This window comes from Papio anubis, chromosome 20, assembly GCF_008728515.1.
Source record: "Papio anubis isolate 15944 chromosome 20, Panubis1.0, whole genome shotgun sequence".
Classification (NCBI taxonomy): Eukaryota; Metazoa; Chordata; class Mammalia; order Primates; family Cercopithecidae; genus Papio; species Papio anubis.
The window spans coordinates 35,176,013-35,196,399 of NC_044995.1; the positions used below are offsets into that span (position 1 = coordinate 35,176,013).

The 20,387-nt window shown below is 46.8% G+C and overlaps 1 protein-coding gene across 4 annotated transcripts in view; it reads left to right on the forward strand.

Annotated features, from left to right (window-relative positions):
* The window catches only part of CPAMD8 (C3 and PZP like alpha-2-macroglobulin domain containing 8), a 118,237-nt gene that overhangs the window by 42,863 nt on the left and 54,987 nt on the right, over positions 1-20,387 (forward strand). For all 4 annotated transcript variants that reach the window (XR_004180354.1, XM_031659787.1, XM_021930849.2 and 1 more), the window contains exons 14-18: positions 6,035-6,224; positions 8,928-9,100; positions 10,316-10,465; positions 11,209-11,370; positions 15,049-15,191. Coding sequence is in view for 3 of the 4 variants with exons in the window: in XM_031659787.1 (XP_031515647.1) it covers positions 6,035-6,224; positions 8,928-9,100; positions 10,316-10,465; positions 11,209-11,370; positions 15,049-15,191 (818 nt within the window). In the remaining variant the exon portion in view is untranslated. The remainder of the gene's footprint in view (positions 1-6,034; positions 6,225-8,927; positions 9,101-10,315; positions 10,466-11,208; positions 11,371-15,048; positions 15,192-20,387) is intronic.

Below are 20,387 nucleotides of genomic sequence, written 5' to 3' on the forward strand. Positions count from 1 at the left end.
AAGGGGGACATTTATAAATTTAGAGTGAAATTGAAAACGTTAATGTAATAAACAACCATAAGACTTTCACCTAGATTTATAAATTAATGTTTTGCCTATATCCTTTCATTAATCCCTCCATCCACCCTCCATCCCTCTCTCCATCCCTCCATCTATCCCTCTCTTCATCCCTCCATCCATCCGTCCTCTCTCCCTCCATTAATTCACCCTTCCTCCCTTTTTCTTTCCTCCCTCCCTCCCTCTACCCATCCATCCACCTACTACCCTTTATCCAGTCATCTTCTCTCCATCCATCCACCCTTCATCCATCCATCCACCCTCCCTCTGCACCTCCCTTCATCCCTCCATCATCCATCCGTCCATTTACTCTCCCTCCCTCCTTTCTTCCTTCCTTCTTTCCTTTCTCCACCCAGCTATCCACCCACTACCCCTATCCATTTATCTACCATCCATCTGCCCTTCATCCATTCGTCCACCCTTCATTCATCCATCCATACATGCACCCGTCATCCTTCCATTCATCCACTCTTCCTCCATCCATTCTCCCTCTGTCCCTCCCTTCATCCATCCGTCCATCTACCAATTCACCCATCCACCCATTTCTCTACACATTTTTTGGCTGCAGCATTTGAAAGCAAGTTACAGATATGATAGTGCTTCACTCTTAAATACTTGACCATAATGTATACTTAAAAAAAGGCATTATATTACCTGACCTCAGGGCCATTTTCTTAGGTCATACCTAAGAAAATTACGTTCACTGAATTATATTGTCTAATTCATAGGCAATATTCAGATTTTCAAGGGGTACCCTAAAATGTAATTTACATTTAGTGTTTGCCTGCATGTGTGACTGCATGATTGTATCACACATGTGTGACTATGCATAGGTGTGCATGTGCATTTTTGTGTGTGTGCATGCTCACTTGTGTGTATGCACTTGGTTTTTAGGGGTTTCACTATGCTACCCAGGCTGGTCTTGAACTCCTGGCCTCAAGTGATCCTCTTTGCCTCAGCCTCCCAAAGTGTTGAGATGACAGATGTAGCTACCGCACCCGGCCCCACTACTGTTAATAATTGGATTGTTTATGTTTGTTGAGTTGTGAAAGTTCTTTCTAAATTCTGGATACTAGCCCTCATCAGATGTGTAATTTGCAGACATTTTCTCCTGTACTATGGGTTATCTTTTCACTTTCCTGACAGAGTCCATTAGTGCAACAAAAAATTTTAATTTTGGTGAAATCACATTTCTCTTTTTCTTTTGCTCCTTGTACTTCTGGTGCCACATCTCAAAGAAACCATTGCCAAATCCAAGGTCATGATTTATTTCTGTGTTTTCTTTTAAGAGTTTTATAGTTTCAGCTCTTACATTTAGGTCTTTCATCTGTTTTGAGTTAATTTTTTTATATGGTGTGAGGTAGGGATCCAAATTAATTCATTCTGTCTCTCTCTTTTTTTTTTTTTTTTGAGATAGGACCTTGCTCTGTCATCCAGGCTGGAGTGCAGTGGTGTGATCATAGCTCACTGCAGCTCAACATCCTAGGCTCAAGTGATCCTCCCACCTCAGCTTCCTAAAGTGTTGAGATTGCAGGTGTGAGCCACCACACACAGACTAACTTCACTCTTTTGCATGCATCTATTCAGTTGTCTCAGCACTGTTTGTTAAAAAGACTATTCTTTCCCCATTGAATGGTCTTGGCACCCTTATTTCAAATCAGTTGCCCTTAGCTGTCTGGATTCATTTCAGGGCTCTCACTTCTATCCCATTGGTTTCTATGTCTCTCCCTATGCTGGTACTACACTCTCTTGATTACTGTAACTTTGTAGTAAGTTTTGAAATTAGGAAGTGTGAGTCCTCCAGCATTATTATTATTTTTCAAGATTCCTGAGTCCTTTGTGTTTTCATATAAATTTTAGGATCAGTTTCATTTCTGCAAAAAAGGCCATTGAGATTTTGATAGGTTTCCCCTAATGCTAACATCTTACAAGACTATGATCCATTTGTCATAGCTAAGAATCAACACTGGACATCAGTGTTAACCAGACTCCAGACTTGATTTGGATTTCCCCAAGTTTTCCCACTCATGGCCTTGTCTGATCCGGGATCACCTTTAGGGTCCCACATCACATGTAGTCATCACATCTCCCTGGTCTCCTCCAATCTGAAAATTTTAGTCTTTCCTTGTCTTTCATGACCTCGACACTCTTCTTTTTCCTTTCTTTGTTTATTTTTATTTTTTTGTTTATTTATTTTTGAGACAGGGTCTTGCTTGGTCACCCAGTATATTAGTCCATTTTCATGCTGCTGATAAAGACATACCCAAGACTTGGTAATTTATAAAGAAAAAGAGGTTTATTGTTATTTATTTATTTATTTATTTATTTTGAGATGGAGTCTTGCTCTGTCACCCAGGCTGGAGTGCAATGGCACAATCTCAGCTCACTGGAACCTCTGCCTCCTAGGTTCAAGCAATTCTCCTGCCTCAGCCTCCTGAGTAGCTGGGATTACAGGCACCTGCCATCGTGCCTGGCTAATTTTTGTAGTTTTGTAGAGGTAGGCTTTCACCATGTTGGGCAGGCTGGTGTTGAACTCCTGACCTTAGGTGATCCGCTTGCCTTGGCCTCCCCAAATGCTAGGATTACAGACATGAGCCACCATGCCCAGCCAGAAAAAGAGGTTTAATGGACTCACAGTTCCATGTGGCTGGGGAGGCCTTACAATCATGGCAGAAGGTGAAAGGTACATCTTACATGGTGTCAGACAAGAGAGAATGGGCACCAAGTGAAAAGGGAAACCTCTTATAAAATTAACAGATCTCATGAGACTTATTCACTACCATGAGAACAGTATGGAGGAAACTGTCCCCATGATTCAGTTCTCTCCCACTGGGTCCCTCCCACAACACATGGAAATTATGGGAGCTACAACTCAAGATGAGATTTGGATGGAGACACAGCCAAACCATAGCACCCCAGACTGGAAGGTGGTGGCACAGTCATGACTTACTGCAGCCTTGGCCTCCTGTGCTCAAGTGATCCTCTTGCCTCAGCCCCCTGAGATAGCTGGGACTATAGGCTTGTGCCACCACACCGAGCAATTTTAAAATATTTTTTGTAGAGATGGAGTTTCGCCATGTTGTTCAGGCTGGTCTTGAACTCCTGAACTCAAGCAATCTGCCTACCTCAGCCTCCCAAAGTGTTAGGATTACGGGCATGAGCCACCACACTCAGCTGACATTCTTCTTTTTGCTGCTCAAATTTTCCAAATTTGGCTTTGGGAGTCCCTTAGGGCCAGCTTCTTAAACAGACAGATTCTTCCTTTAGGGGGAGGTAGAATGACATTTATTTTTCTTACTATTTATTTATTTGTTTACTTAAAAAATACTGGTTGATTGATTGATTGGTTGAGACAGGATCTCACTCTGTTGCCCAGGCTAGAGTGCAGTGGCATGATCATGGCTCACTGCTCCTTGACCTCCCTGGCTCAAGTGATCCTTCCGTCTTAGCTTCCTGAGTAGCTGAGACTACAGGCACCCACCACCACATCCAGCTAGTTTTTGTATTTTTGTAGAAATGGGGTTTCACCATGTTGCCGTGGCGTGTCTTGAACTCCTAGACTCAAGCGATCCTCTCGCCTCAGCCATTCAATGTGCTGAGATTACCAGGTGTGAGCCACTGTACCTGGCCAAAGTTTTTTGATTTTTTATAGACGGAGTCTCACTTTGTTGCCCAGGCTGATCTCAAGCTCTTGGGCTTAAGTGATCCGCCTACTTCTGCCTACCAAAGTACTGGGATTACAGGTGTGAGCCTTGGCACCTGGCCAGAATGACACTTATTAGCCACCTACAGTGTGCACTGTACAATGTTGAGTATGACACACACATCATCTCATTGGAGCCTCAGGACCCTCTGTCCGGGAGATAACAGCCTTATTTTACAGATGGGAAAACAGGCTCAGAGAGGTGAAAGGATTTGCTCAAGCTTCCACAGCAAGGATGTCACTCTTCCCCTACTCCAGATATCCCTCTTCTGGGCTTTTAGGGTGATCCCAACATTTGGAGACAGTCACAGATTGCAAAACATGGAACAGAGGAGGGGATTCCTAGGGCTAAGTGTTGGACATGGCCACACCAACCCCCTAGGGAGATCTTAAGACCTGGGAGGCCTTAGCTTGCCTGATATCAGAATAATGGCAGCTTCAGGGTTCAGTGTGGGGCCTTAGCATCAGCTCCCCTGAGTATGAATCCTGCCCTACACTCACTGACATTGGACAAAGAACCAAGGCCTCAGTTTCCAGTTTTCCCCTCTGGGAACTTGGGGACTATGATAGGACCCAACTCATTGAGTTCATATCCTAAGAGAAGGCCCAGCCCATTGGCGGCATTAGCACATTCAAAATTAGGAAACAGTATTTTATTTTTATTTTTTTGGAGACAGGGTCTCACTCTGTTACCCAGGCTGGAGTGCAGTGGTGCGATCATGACTCACTGCAGCCTTGAATTCCTAGGCTCAAGCGACCCTCCCACCTCAGCCCCCTGAGTAACTGGGACTACAGGCGTGTGCCACCACGCCCGGCCAGTTTTTTTTTTTTTGTACTTTTTGTAGAGATGGGGGTCTCACTGTGTTGCCCAGGCTGCTCTCTAACTTCTGAACTTGAGCGATCTGTCTGCCTCAGCCCCTCAAAGTGCTGGGATTACAGGCATGAGCCACTGTGCCTGGCCGTAAACAGTTCTTAAGACAACTTTTTCTTCTGATGCCAATTGCAGAGTTTGGGGGTCCTCACACTACTGCAGTTTCTTTAATTCTCTAGAAGAATTAACAGGACTCACTAAAAGCTGTTATACTTACGGTTACAATTTATTGCACTAAACAAGACACATGAAAATCAGCGAAGACAAGAGGCTGATGATGCAGAGTCCGGAAGAATTCTGATCATGAACTTACTTATTCTCTCTGCGTAGAGGCACAGACAGTGTTATTTTCCCACCAGAGATGTGGGACAGCATGCATGGTGTACTGCCAACTAGGGAAGCTCCCTGGAACCTTGGTGTCCAGAGTTCTGTTTCTTTCTTCTTCTTCTTTCAAATAGAGATGGGATCTTGCCATGTTGCCCAGTCTGGTCTCAAACTCCTGGCCTCAAGTGATCCTCCTGCATTGGCCTCCCATAGCACTGGGATTACTGGCATGAGCTGCCACACCCAGCCTGGTGTCCAGAGTTTTCACTGGGGCTCAGTCACATAGACATAGATGACCACCTGCCTCCGTGACTAATCTCATTCCCCAGCTTCTCCACAGGTTGATCTGATGCTGCATGGCCCAAGGCCTCCTCCAGAAATCATATTTATTACTACCTGATGTGACCCAAGACCCCAAGTAGACAAAGACGCTCTTATCAGGCAGGACATTCGAAGAGCTTAAATCACCTCCCAGGAGCTATGGGCAAAGGCCAGCCTTCTCTTTGGGCCAGGTTCAATTCTTTACTGCATGACACCTTACTGAGGGCTTTCACACCATCGTCACGTTTCATCTATACCACAATCCTGCAAGGAGGTGAGCCTCAGGCCATATACAGAACTAGGGGCCACTGGCTGGGTGCGGTGGCTCACGCCTGTTAATCCCAGCACTTTGGGAGGCCGAGGTGGGTGGATCACAAGGTCAGGGTTTGAGACCAGCCTGGCCAACATGGTGAAACCCTGTTTCTACTAAAAATACAAAAATATGGGCATGGTGGCGGGTGCCTGTCATCTCGGCTACCCAGGAAGGAGGCTGAGGCAGGAGAATCACTTGAACCCAGGAGGGAGAAGTTGCAGTGAGCCGAGATCTCACCATTGCATGCCAGCCTGGGTAACAAGAGTGAAACACTATCTTAAAAAAGAAAACAAAACAAAACAAAACTAGGGGCCAGGACTGGATGCTGGGCACTCTGCTCCCTCAGCCATCCCAGCCTCCCTCTGGCCCCAGAGTGGCCGTCTCCCTGTGGTGGGCTGCAACGTTGGTGCCAGGCAGGGTCCCCCATGCTGCGTGTCTTCCATAGGTTGGGGAAGAAGCCGATTTTTCTGTGAAGTCCACATGTCCCTGCAACTTTACCCTGTACTACGAGGTGGCTGCACGGGGCAATATTGTGCTATCGGGCCAGCAGCCTGCCCACGTCACCCAGCAGCGAAGCAAGCGGGCAGCCCCTGCCCTGGAGAAACCGATTCGTTTAACACACCTTTCTGAGACAGGTGAGCTGGGCAGCAGGGAGAAGGTTCCTGTTCTTCCTTCTGAACCATTGAGACTGAGATGAGCGCTCTTGTGAGGAGGGACAAGGCAAGACCCAGCAGAGAGGGGAGCCTGCCTTGGGGCAGAGGGGACACATCCTTAACAATACCAGACTGGTCCAGGAGGACAGTGATCAGCCGCTGGAAGTGGAGAGGTTCAGGCCCCAGGCTCTTCTCACTCTGTGTCTGCAGGGGACAGGGACAAGCCAGCCACAGACTGGGCTCTTGCACTGGCCCACACTGTGCTGTTGCCTCTTTGCCCAGGTGGTTCTGCCTATGAGTCCTCTTCCTTTTCTCTCCTTTTGATACCATGTGCTCCTTATAAGGCCCTCCTCCCCTCCTCCCAGGAGACTTCCTTAGTCTCCTCCTCTTCAAAGCCCTTCTTGCCAATACAGGGTCCCCAACTTGAGCACTATAGACATATAGAAGGGGGTGGATCACTCTAGAGTGAGTGGCACTCTGTGCACTGTAGGGTGCTGAGCAGCATCCCTGGTCTCTCCCCTCCAGATGCCAGTAGTACCAACTCTCCACAGTATGATGACCTAAAAAGTCTTCAGATATTGCCACTATCCCCAGGGGGCAGAGTCACTCCCAAGTGAGAATCACTGAGATAGGTAGGTAGATAGATAGAATGATGGGTGAATAGATAGATAAACAGGCAGGGTCTCTCAGGCTAAGGCAAGGTTTCCCAACCTTGGCACTATCAGCATTTGGGCAAGATCATTCTCTGTGGTGGAGGCACTGTAGAATGTTGAGCAGCATCCCTGGCCTCCACTCCCTAGATGCCAATAGCCCTATAGATGATGGAGGGATGGATTGATGGATGGATGGGCAGATAGGAAGATGGATGAATGGATGGTTGGATGGATGGACTGATAGAATAGTGGATGGATGGAAGAATGGATGGATGGATGGATGGATGGATGATGAATGGACAGATGAATGGATGGACAAAAGGATGGATGAATGGACAGATGGATGGATGGACTGAAAGATGGATGGATGGATAATGGGTGGGTGGATGATTGGATGAATAGATGGATGGATGGATGGATAGTGGGTGGGTGGATGGGTGGATGATGGATGAATGGATGGTTGGATCGAGATGGATGGATAGTGGGTGGATGGATGGGGGATGATGGATGGAAGAATAGATGGATGGATAGTGGGTGGATGAGTGGATGATGGATGGATGAACAGATGGATAGATGATTGGATGGTGGATGGATGGGTGGATGATGGATGAATACACAGATGGATGGATAGTGAATGGGTGGGTGGATGATGGATGATGAATAGAGGGATGGGTGGATGGATGGATGGTGGTGGTGGTGGGTGGATGGAAGGATGGTGGTGGGTGGTTGGGTGGGTGGATGATGGATGGTTGGTGAATAGAGGGAAGGGTGGATGGTGGGTGGGTGGATGGATGGGTAGATGGTGGATGGATGAAGATATGAATGGATGGATGATTAGATAGAAAGAGAAGATCCCTCTTTCTTAGGCAGGCTTTCTCACCCTCTGCACTGTCAACATTTGGGACCATCCCATGCACTGTAGGATGGTGAGCAGCATCTTTGGCTTCTACTCACCAGAAGCCAGTAGCATCCCTTCCAGCAATGATGACCAAAAAACGTCTGCAGACATTGCCAGCATCCCCTGGGTAGCAGAATTGCCTTGGTTGACAACTGCTGGCCAGAGTTGTGCTTTTGGCATGGTGTACCTGCATCCTGTTGGTCTTCTCTTCTCTTCTGGGTGAAATAACAGGGGCTTTATGTCTTCCTGGAACCCTTGTCCAGGGCCGGCCCTGGGCTTGGAACTCCCCACAATCTGTCCCCATTTAACTCAACTGCAGCCTGGGCTGGTAGTGGTTCCACTGTGTCCATCTGCAGATGAATGGGCTGTGACTTGGGGGTTTCAGGGGCTTTTCCATTGCCTAGTAAGGGCCAGAGCCAGGATTTGAACCCCAAGGCTGATTGGGTACCCACCTCTTCCTATTTGCCATGAGTTTCCTTCTGTCCCCAGTTCCCCCAACCATCCCTGTCCACTGGCTGCTCTGAGCTCTGCACAGAACCAGCTGACAGATGGCCCATTCTGGAACTGGGTGCCTTTCTACTCTCATTCTCTTACAGTAGAGTACTTGGGAGTGCCTGGACAGGCTTCTAAGATCCTCTATCCTTTAAGGATCACTTACCCACAAGGAAGGAAGTATGAACTCAGTTCAAGTCAGCAAATAATGGCTGCCCAGGTCTGTTGGCCTCAAGCCCCAGCAAGATGGAGCCAATCAGAGGGAGGGATCGGGGGTCAGGGGCATACTGGGGAGCTGGAGTGGTGCTGCCTGGACAGGCCAAGGTGGTTTTGCTGTCCACGGAGGAAGCAGAGGGCTGGTCAGGGAGAAGGGACCGTGTTCCCCGGCAGAGAGGATGATTCTAGGCAAATTCCAGCCTGCTCTGTAGGAGCCCATGGTGACCCTAGAGCTGAGTCAATGGGAAGAGTCAGCATTGACTGAGGATGTAGCCTGGGAAGGGCATTTCAAAACCGAAGATGCAGACTGTCTTAATGTGTAGACAGGAGTATAGTGCAGGGCAAATTGGGGCAGAGCCTGAATGGCTGAGGTTGCATGTCAGATGCGGAGAGTTCACCACTTCTCTCTACTTTTGCTCACCTCAGAGCCCCCACCAGCCCCAGCAGCTGAGGTCAATGTGTGTGTGACCTCTCTTCGTCTGGCCGTGACCCCCAGCATGGTCCCCCTCGGTCGCCTGCTGGTCTTCTATGTCAGGGAGAATGGAGAAGGGGTCGCCGACAGCCTTCAATTTGCAGTTGAGACCTTCTTCGAAAACCAGGTAGAGCATTGCACACTGAACCCGGGACACAGCCAAGGGCCCTCGGGGCTTCTCCAAGGTGCTGGCCAGGGGGTCTGTACACACCTGAGACTCATGTTGTGTCACAGTGTGACATAAGGAATTGTGGGAACATGAGTTGCATCTTTACTGAAGCATCTCCAAAAGTCACCCAAAAGGAGATTGTGTTCACAACACATAAGGAAAGCCATCAATTGTTTTCTGCCTTTGTTGAATTCAGGATTTAAGGTGAAGCACTTGTTTCCATCAGCACCCTCAGCCTCCTGTCCCCCTCCCTGCAACAACTTTTATCATTACCATTATTTTTTGAGACGGAGTCTAGCTCTGTCACCCAGGCTGGAGTGCAGTGGTATGATACCGGCTCACTGCAGCCTCTGCCTCCTGGGTTCAAGCAATTCTCCTGCTTCAGCCTCCTGAGTAGCTGAGATTACAGGAGTGCACCACCACATCTGGCTAATTTTTGTATTTTTAGTAGAGACGAGGTTTCACCACTTTGGCCAGGCCAGTCTTGAACTACTGGCCTCAAGTGATCCTCCCGCCTCAGCCTCCCAAAGTGCTGGGATTACAGGTGTGAGCCACTGTGCCTGGCTCCTCCCTGCAACTTCTAAACAAACTGCCACATGCTCTCCGCCAGCACCTGCCTTCCCATCTCTCCCTGTCCCTCCGTGTTCCCTTTTTTGTGTCCGCTGCACAATGACCAGCTGCCCATCACAGTATGGGACCAGTTCCAACCAGGTGGCAAGGCCATGTTCCCAGCTGAGCTGGCAAAGACCCACTCTCCTCGGTAGACAGGGGGTGCATGGGCGGGGCAGAAGAGATGCCTCTGGACTGGACCAAACCTGGGTTGAACCAAGTTTTTTTTGTTGTTGTTTGAGACGGAGTTTCACTCTTATTGCCCTGACTGGCGTGCAACAATGCTGTCTCAGCTCACTGAAACCTCTGCCTCCCGGCTTCAAGAGATTCTCCTGCCTCAGCCTACCAAGTATCTGGGATTGCAGGCACCTGCCACCATGCCCAGCTAAATTTTGTATTTTTAGTAGAGACGGGATTTCACCATGTTGGCCAGGCTGGTCTCGAACACCTGACCTCAGGTGATCCACCCGCCTCGGCCTCCCAAAGTGTTGGGATTACAGGCGTAAGCCACCACTCCCAGCCAACTGAACCAAATTTCTTATCCCTTGCCGCATTTGCGCCCAGGTTTCAGTGACGTATTCAGCAAATGAGACCCAACCTGGGGAGGTTGTCGACCTGCGGATCAGGGCTGCAAGGGGCAGCTGTGTGTGTGTCGCCGCAATTGATAAGAGTGTCTACCTGCTCAGGTCTGGGTTCCGGCTGACTCCTGCCCAGGTGAGCAGAGCCCTCGGGTTTGGGTTCTGGTACCTCCATGGGGCCTTACCTTCTCTTGCTCTCCCCTTCCCATCTCCCATTTTAATAATTGAAGAGCTGCATTTGAATCCAGATTTGCTTTCTCCGTCAGGTTCATTTCTCAGGGAACCTGATGGGTGTTTGATACATCCTTGTTGCTGCTTTAGCACAGTTGCAAGATCAGGGAGTCAAGGTCATCAGATTTTTGCAACATGACATTGGACCAGGTCTCGTCTCTCTGGCTCCAATTTTCCCGTCTTATTTTATGTTATTTTTAGAGTTGGGGTCTTGCTCTGTTGCCTGGGCTGGAGTGCAGTGGCGTGATCATAGCTCACTGTAGTCAATACCTCCTGGGCTTAAGCGATCCTCCCACCTCAGCCTCCAGAGTAGCTGGGGCTACAGGCATGCACCACCATGCCTGGCTAATTTTTTCTATGTTTGTAGGGACGGGGTGTTGCTATGTTGCCCAGGCTGGTCTCGAACTCCTTTGCTCAAGCCAGCCTCCTGGTTCAGCCTCCCCAGCGACTGGGATTACAGGCACGAATCACTGTGCCTGGCTCCTGTTTGCCCATTTTAAAATGGGCTGAGGCTACCAGTGCCCATCTCCTGGAGGTTGTCATGATGTGATAAAGAGGTTGGGATGGGAGCACGCTGCACCCACGAGAGCCAGTTTGGGTTGTAAAGAAAACTTCAGCTGACCAGTCTCTGTCCCCCTTTGCCTGCAGGTTTTCGAGGAACTGGAAGATTATGATGTTTCTGATTCCTTTGGCGTGTCCAGGGAGGATGGTCCTTTTTGGTGGGCTGGGCTGATGGCCCAACGACGCCGGCGCTCCTCCGTCTTCCCGTGGCCTTGGGGCATCACCAAGGACTCTGGGTTTGCCTTCACCGTAAGGAGAGGTGGTCTCAGATCCCTCTGCCCCCTTCTAAGGTCCTCTTGCCTAGAAATAAGAGTCTCGGAGATTCAGAAATGGGTTGGAAACAGAATTGGAAGCTTTTCTTTCTTTCTTTTTTTCGAGATGGGGTCTCACTCTGTGGCCCAGGCTGGAGTGCAGTGGTGCGATCACAGCTCACTGCAGCCTCGAACACCTGTGCTCAAGTGTTCCTCCCACCTCAGTCTCCCAAGTAGCTGGAACTACAGGTGCATGCCACCGCACCAGGCTAATTCTATTTTAGTTTATGTTTTTGTAGAGATGGGGTCTCGCTATGTGGCCCAGGCTAGTGTTGAACTGGCCTTGAGCAATCCTCCTGCCTCAACTTCCCAAAGTGTTAGGATTACAAGCATGAGCCATTGCACCTAACCTTCCAAACTTTTCTTTTTCATTTCTCCCCAATGAAAGCTCACAAGCAGATCCTTCCAGTTTGCAAAGCGGTGGAGAGCAGAATGTTATGCATGTCAATGGTCAGGTTCAAATGGATAACTTGAACTTGTGATGGGATGTGTTATGACATTGACATGCTTTGCTGCGAGGAAAACCTTCTCATTGGGAGCTGCAGGTGCCAGCAGCTCTTAGCTCTGCCTCAGCTTTGGTTAACTTGGTTATGTGTCTGGCAACTTTCAAAGCAGAAGGAGATGGCTGTGTTCCCAGGTGGCAGGGGGTCTGACCTGCATAGGTGATCCTCCTGCCTCAGCCTCCCCAGTCGCTGGGATTAGAGGCATGAGCCACTGTGCCCAGCTCCAGTTTATCCATCTTAAAAAGGACTAATGCTGTCTGGGCACAGTGGCTCATGCCTGTAATCCCAGCACTTTGGGAGGCCAAGGTGGGCGGATCCCAAGGTCAAGAGATCAAGACCATCCTGGTCAACATGGTGAAAACACAAAACTTAACTGAGCATGGTGGTGTGCTCCTGTCGTCTCAGCTGCTTGAGAGTCTGAGTCAGGAGAATCACTTGAACCCGGGAGGTGGAGGTTGCAGTGAGCGGAGATCACGTCACTGCACTCCAGCCTGGTGACAGAGCAAGACTCTGTCTCAAAAAAAAAAAAAAAAAAAAAGGGGCCAATGCTATCAGGTGCCCATCTCCAGAGGTTGTCATGATGTAATATAGACAGAAGGGGATTGGGATGGGAGCATGCTTCGCCCTTCAGGGTCACACAGGGTCACACCTTAGGGTGCTGGTGGTCTCCACTCAAATGCGTGTCCCGTTGGAGGGTGCCTTTCATTTCTTTAAAATATATTTCTGCCCTGGTGTCGTGTCTTATGCCTGTAATCCCAACTTTGGGAGGCCAAGGCGGGTGGATCTCCTGAAGTCAGGAGTTCGGAACCAGCCTGGCCAACATGGTGAAACCCCCGTCTCTACTAAAAATACAAAAATTAGCTGGGTGTGGTGGCGGGTGCCTGTAATCCCAGCTACTTGGGAGGCTGAGGCAGGAGAATCGATGGAACCAGGAGATGGAGTTTGCAGTGATCACGCCACTGCACTCCAGCATGGGTGGCAGAGCGAGATTCTGTCTCAAAAAAATAATACATAAATAAATAAAAAATATTTCAAAGGCATCCTTCCCTTCCTGACCTGTGCTGCTTTTATTATGAAATTTTCCAAACATGCAGAAAAGCTTTGAGTGAATTAGACAACAAACACCCTCATGCCTGCCACCTACTTCCCCAAAGCTCCCATTCTTGCAAACAAACAAAAAACAAAAAAAACAAAACAAACAAAAAAAAACCCCTTTCTTTTTTTTTTTTTTCTTTTTTGAGAGATGAAGCCCCACTTTGTCACCTTAGGCTGGAGTACAGTGGGTGTGGATCTCAGCCTACTGCAGTCTCTTCAACTCTCCTGGGCTCAAGCGACCTCCTGCCTCAGCCTCCTGGAATAACTGGGACTCATAGAACACACCATCATACCTCATTAATTCTGTACTCTGTAGAGATGGATTGACTGTGCTGCCCAGGCTGGTCTCCAACTCCCGGGCCCAATGATCCACCTCAAATTTCAACTCCCTGCCACGGGATTGGATTACAGACATACACCACTGCACCTACCAAATAAACCTTTTTTTTTAAAAAAAAAAATAGCATTTCAATTATGAGTATGTGAACTGCCTGGCAGGTTGAACCCCAGGTCCCTATCAGCTTCAGGAAGTCAGAGGTGACACCTTTGAGTCAAAGGAACTGGGTTTAAATTTCTTATTCACAAATCCAAGTCAGCCCAGGCTAGAGTGAGTCTTCTTTTCAATCCAGTTGCTCCCAGTAATTAGTACAATGATGAGGACATAATAAAAAGAGTCACTGCATAGCTGGGCATGGTGGTGCATGCCTCTAGTCTCAGCTACTCAAGAGGCTGAGGTGGGAGGATCGCTTGAGCCTGGGAGTTTGAGGCTGTGGTGAGCTATGATTGCACCACTGCACCTCAGTCTGAACCACAGAGTGAGGCCCTGTCTCTACTAATACTAATACTAATACTAATAACTAATAAATGAGATCATTGCATCCCACAGTTGGTCCTTGGTTGGGGTCAGGTACTGTGCCAACTGATTTCCTTCCTTCCTTCCTTCCTCCCTTCTTCCCTTCCCTTCCCTTCTGTTCACCTTCCCCTTCTCCTTCCTTTCTTCTTTTCTTTTTAATTTTCTTTTGAGACGGAGTCTTGCTCTATTTAGCCCAGGCTAGAATGCAGTGCTGTGATCTTGACTCACTGCAACCTCAGCCTCCTGGGTTCCAGTGATTCTGCTGCCTCAGCCTCAAGAGTAGCTGGGATTACAGGTGCCTGCCGCCACGCCTGGCTAATTCTTATATTTTTAGCAGAGATGGAGTTTCACCATGTTAGCCAGGCTGGTCGTGAACTCCTGACCTCAAGTGATCCTCCCACCTTGGCCTCCCAAAGTGCTGGGATTACAGGCATGTGCCACTGCATCTGGTCATGATTTTTCTAATTGAGATGAAATTCATGTAACATAAAACTCACCATTTAAAATTCAGTGGCATTTGTTATATTCACAGTGCTGTGCAACCACCACTCCTACCTAATTCCAGAACGTTTTCATCCCCCAAAAGGAAACCCAGTCCCTAGTAGCAATCACTTCCCATTTCCCCTCCCTCAGCCCCTGGCAGTCACCAGTCAATCTGCTTTCTGTCTCTGTGGATTTGCCTGTTCTGGGCGTTTCATCTCAACAGAATCATACAACATGCAGCCTTTTGTGTTTGGGCCATCTGATTTGGTTCCACAGTTCAAATGTGCTGTTCTCTCTTCTTCTCCACCCTGGATGGTCACTGGGTCCCATGTTCTCCCCAGCCTGTGCCACCAAACCTAGAGTAGAAGAATGATGCCCCCATGGTGGCAGGCGCCTGTAGTCCCAGCTACTCGGGAGGCTGAGGCAGGAGAATGGCGTGCACCTGGGAGGTGGAGCTTGCAGTGAGCCAAGATTGTGCCAGTGCACTCCAGCCTGGGCAACAGAGTGAGACTCCATCTCAAAAAACAAACAAAACCAAAAAAACAAAAAAAGAATGATGCCCCCAAAGCTGCCAAAAAGTGATATTGGGACAATGGCCGCAAGGTGATTCATTCCCTTATGCTTCTGGGGGCTGTCAGCATCCACTTCCCCACCAATGGTTTGGGTGTTGTCTGTTGCCTAGGAAACGGGACTGGTGGTGATGACCGACCGAGTGAGCCTGAACCACCGGCAGGATGGTGGCCTCTACACCGATGAGGCTGTCCCCGCTTTCCAGCCCCACACAGGGAGCCTGGTGGCAGCAGCTCCTTCCAGGAACCCCCCCAGGTAATGGCTTATACATTGAGCAAGGTTTTCTAACCCTGATGCTATTGAGTTTTAGGGCTTGTCTTAGTCCTTCCTGGCTGCTGTAACAGAAGACCATAGACTGGGTGGCTTATAAACAACTGAAATTTATTTCACATGGTTCTTGGGGCTGGGAAGTCCAAGAACAGGGCACCAGCATATTCGGTGTCTGGTGAGGGCTCACTTCCCACTTCATTGATGGTGGCTTCCACCTTCTTGCTGTATCCTCATATGGCAGAATGAGTGAGAGAGCCTTTTTTTTTTTTTTTTGAGATGGATTCTCACTCACTCTGTCCCCCAGTACCGTGCTGTTTTGGTTACTGTAGCCTTGTAGTATAGTTTGAAGTCAGGTAGCATGATGCCTCCTGCTTTGTTTTTTGTTTTTTGTTTTTTTTTGCTTTGGATTGTCTTGGCAATGCCGGCTCTTTTTTGGTTCCATATGAACTTTAAAGTACTTTTTTCCAATTCTGTGCAAAAAGTCATCAGTAGCTTGATGGGGATGGTGTTGAATCTATAAATTACCTTGGGAAGTATGGTCATTTTCATTATATTGATTCCTCCTATCCATGAGCATGGAATGTTCTTTCATTTGTTTGTGTCCTGTTTTATTTCGTTGAGCAGTGGTTTGTAGTTCTCCTTCAAGAGGTCCTTCACATCCCTTGTAAGTTGGATTCCTAGGTATTTTACTCTCTTTGTGTTAATTATGAATGGGAGTTCACTCATGATTTGGCTCTCTGTTTGTCTGTTAATTGGTGTATAGGAACACTTGTGATTTTTGCACATTGACTTTGTATCCTGAGACTTTGCTGAAGTTGCTTATCAGCTTAAGGAGGTTTTAGGCTGAGACAACGGGGTTTTCTAAATATACAATCATGTCATCTGCAAACAGGGACAATTTGACTTCCTCTTTTCCTAACTGAATACCCTTTATTTCTTTCTCTTGCCTGATTGCCCTGGCCAAAACTTCCAACACTATGTTGAATAGGAGTGGTCAGACAGGGCATCTTTGTCTTGTGCCAGTTTTCAGAGGGAATGCTTCCAGTTTTTGCCCATTCAATATGATATTGGCTGTGGGTTTGTCATAAATAGCCCTTATTATTTTGAGATATGTTCCATCAATACCTAGTTTATTGAGAGTTTTTAGCATGAAGGCTGTTGAATTTTGTCAAAGACCTTTTCTGCATCTATTGAGATAATCATGTAGTTTTTGTCAATCATTCTGTTTATGTGATGGATTTCATTTATTGATTTGTGTACGTTGAACCAGCCTTGCATCCCAGAGATGAAGCCGACTTGATCGTGGTGGATAAGCTTTTTGATGTGCTGCTGGATTTGGTTTGCCAGTATTTTATTGAGGATTTTTGCATCGATGTTCATCAAGGATATTGGTCTAAAATTCTCTTTTTTTGTTGTGTCTCTGCCAGGCTTTGGTATCAGGATGATGCTGCCCTCATAAAATGAGTTAGGAGGGATTCTCTTTCTATCGCATTGAAATAGTTCTGTAGCTGAATAGTACTCAGCTCCTCTTGTACTTCTGGTGGAATTCGGCTGTGGAATCCATCTGGTCCTGGACTCTTTTGGCTGGCAGGCCACACTACTGGCCTCACCTCTCAGGAACCTGTTATTGGTCTTATTCAGAGATCCAACTTCTTCCCTGGTTTAGTCTTGGAGGGTGTATGTGTCCAGGTATTTATCCATTCTTCTTCTAGGATTGTCTTAGTTTTATTCAATGAGAGGTGTTTATAGTATTCTTGATGGTAGTTTGTGTATTTCTGTGGGATCAGTGGTGATATCCCCTTTATCATTTTTATTGCGCGATTTGATTCTTTCTTTCTTTCTTTTTATTAGTCTTAAGTAGTGGTCTATCAATTTTGTTGATCTTTCTTCAAAACCAGCCCCTGATTCATTGATTTTAATGGTTTTGTGGGTTCTATCTCTTTCTAATTTGCTCTGATCTTAGTTTATTTCTTGCCTCTCTGCTAGCTTTTTGAATTTGTTGGCTCTTGCTTCTCTAGTTCTTTTAATTGTGATGTTAGGGTGTCAATTTTAGATCTTTCCTGCTTTCTTTTGTGGGCTTTTAGTGCTATAAATTTCTCCGTACACACTGCTTTCAATGTGTCCCAGAGATTCTGGTATGTTGTGTCTTTGTTCTCATTGGTTTCAAAAAATATCTTTATTTCTGCCTTAATTCCGTTATCTTCCCAGTAGTCATTCAGGAGCAGGTTGTTCAGTTTCCATGTAGTTGTGTGGTTTTGAGTGAGTTTCTTAATCCTGAGTTCTAATTTGATTGCACTGTGGTCTGAGAGAGAGTTTGTTGTGATTTCTGTTCTTTCACATTTGCTGAGGAGTGCTTTACTTCCAATTATGTGGCCAATTTTAGAATAAGTGCAATGTGGTGCTGAGAAGAATGTATATTCTATTGATTTGGGTTGGAGAGTTCTGTAGATGTCTGTTAGGTCTGCTTGGTGCAGAGCTAAGTCTGGATATCCTTGTTAACCTTCTGTCTCTTTGATCTGTCTAATATTGACAGTGGGGTGTTACAGTCTCCCATTATTATTGTGTGGGAGTCTAAGTCTCTTCATAGGTCTCTAAGGACTTGCTTTATGAATATGAGCGCTCCTGTATTGGGTGCATATATATTTAGGATAGTTAGCTCTTCTTGTTGAATTGATCCCTTTACCATTATGTAATGGCCTTCTTTGTCTCTTTTGATCTTTGTTGGTTTAAAGTCTGTTTTATCAGAGACTAGGATTGCAACCCCTGCCTTTTTTTTGCTTTCCATTTGCTTGGTAGATCTTCCTCCATCCCTTTATTTTGAGTCTATACTCTGCATGTGAGATGGGTCTCCTGAATACAGCACGTTGATAGGTCTTGACTCTTTATCCAATTTGCCAGTCTGTGTCTTTTAATTGGGGCATTTAGCCCATTTACATTTAAGGTTAATATTGTTATATGTGAATTTGATCCTGTCATTATGATGTTAGCTGGTTATTTTGCTCATTAATTGATGCAGTTTCTTCCTAGCATCGATGGTCTTTACAATCTGGCATGTTTTTGCAGTGGCTGGTACCGGTTGTTTCTTTCCATGTTTAGTCCTTCCTTCAGGAGCTCTTGAAAGGCAGGCCTGGTGGTGACAAAATATCTCAGCATTTGCTTATCTATAAAGGAGTTTATTTCTCCTTCACTTATGAAGCTTAATTTGGCTGGATATGAAATTCTGGGTTGAGAATTTTTTTCTTTAAGAATGTTGAATATTGGCCCCTACTCTCTTCTGGCTTGTAGGGTTTCTGCCAAGAGATCTGCTGTTAGTCTGATAGGCTTCCCTTTGTGGTTAACCTGACCTTTCTCTCTGGCTGCTCTTAACATTTTTTCCTTCATTTCAACGTTGGTGAATCTGACAATTACGTGTCTTGGGGTTGCTCTTCTCAAAGAGTGTCTTTGTGGTGGTCTCTGTATTTCCTGAATTTGAATATTGGCCTGCTTTGCTAGGTTGGGGAAGTTCTCCTGGATAATATCCTGAAGAGTGTTTTCCAACTTGGTTCCATTCTCCCCATCACTTTCAGGTACACCTATCAAATGTAGATTTGGTCTTTTCACATAGTCCCATATTTCTTGATGGCTTTGTTCATTTCTTTTTACTCTTTTTTCTCTAACCTTGTCTTTTTGCTTTATTTCATTAATTTGATCTTCAAGCACTGATACCCTTTCTTCCACTTGATCGAATTGGCTATTGAAGCTTGTGCCTGCATCACAAAGTTCTTGTGCCATGGGTTTCAGCTCCATCAGGTCATTTAAGGTCTTCTCTACACTGTTTATTCTAGTTAGCCATTCGTCTAACATTTTTTCAAGGTTTTTAAACTTCTTTGCAATGGGTTTGAACATGCTTCTTTAGCTCAGAGAAGTTTCTTATTACCGACCTTCTGAAACCTACTTCTGTCAATTCGTCAAAGTCATTCTCCATCCAGCTTTGTTGCATTGCTGGCAAGAAGCTGCGATCCTTTGGAGGAGAAGAGGCACTCAGGTTTTTAGAATTATCAGCTTTTCTGTTCTGGTTTCTCCCCATCTTTGTGGTTTTATCTGCCTTTGGTCTTTGATGTTGGTGACCTACAGATGGGGTTTTGGTGTAGATGTCCTTTTTGTTGATATTGATGCTATTCCTTTCTGTTTGTTAGTTTTCCTACTAACAGTCAAGTCCCTCAGCTGCAGGTCTGTTGGAGTTTGGTGGAGGTCCACTCCAGATCCTATTTGCCTGTGTATCACAGTGGAGGCTGCAGAACAGCAAATATTGCAGAACAGCACATATTGCTACCTGATCCTTCCTCTGGAAGCTTCGTCCCAGAGGGGCACCTGCCTGTATGAGGTGTCTGTCAGCCCCTACTGGGAGGTGTCTCCCAGTTAGGCTACACAAGGGTCAGGGACGCACTTGAGGAGGCAGTCTGTCCATTCTCAGAGCTCAAATGATATACATGCAGCCAACAAGCATATGAAAAAGCGCTCAATGTCACTGAACACTAGAGAAATGCAAATCAGGCCAGGCATGGTGGCCCACGCCTGTAATCCCAGCACTTTGGGAGGCCAAGGTGGGTGGATCACCTGATGTTGGGAGTTTGAGACCAGCCTGGTCAACATGATGAAACCTCATTTCTATTAAAACTACAAAAATTAGCCAGGTGTGGAGGCACACCTGCAATTCCAGGTGTAATTCAGGAGGCTGAGGCATGAAAATCACTTGAACCTGGGAGGCGGAGGTTGCAGTGAGCAGAGATTGCATCACTACACTCCAACCTGGGCAACAGAGTGAGACTCTGTCTCAAAAAAAAGGGAAATGCAAATTAAAACCACAATAAGATGCCATCTCATGCCAGTCAGAATGGCCATTAATAAAAAGTCAACAAATAAGCTGGGTGTGGTGGCTCATGCCTGTAATCCAGAATTTTGTGAGGCCAAGGTGGGTGGATCACCTGAGGTCAGGAGTTCAAGACCAGCCTGACCAACGTGGTGAAACCCCATCTCTACTAAAAATACAAAGTTAGCTGGTTGTAGTGGCAGGTGCCTCTAATCCTAGCTACTTGGGAGGCTGAGGCTGGAGAATCATTTGAACCTGGGAGGCAGAGGTTGCAGTGAGCTGAGATTGCGCCATTGCACTCCAGCCTGGGTGACAAGAAGGAAACTCCATCT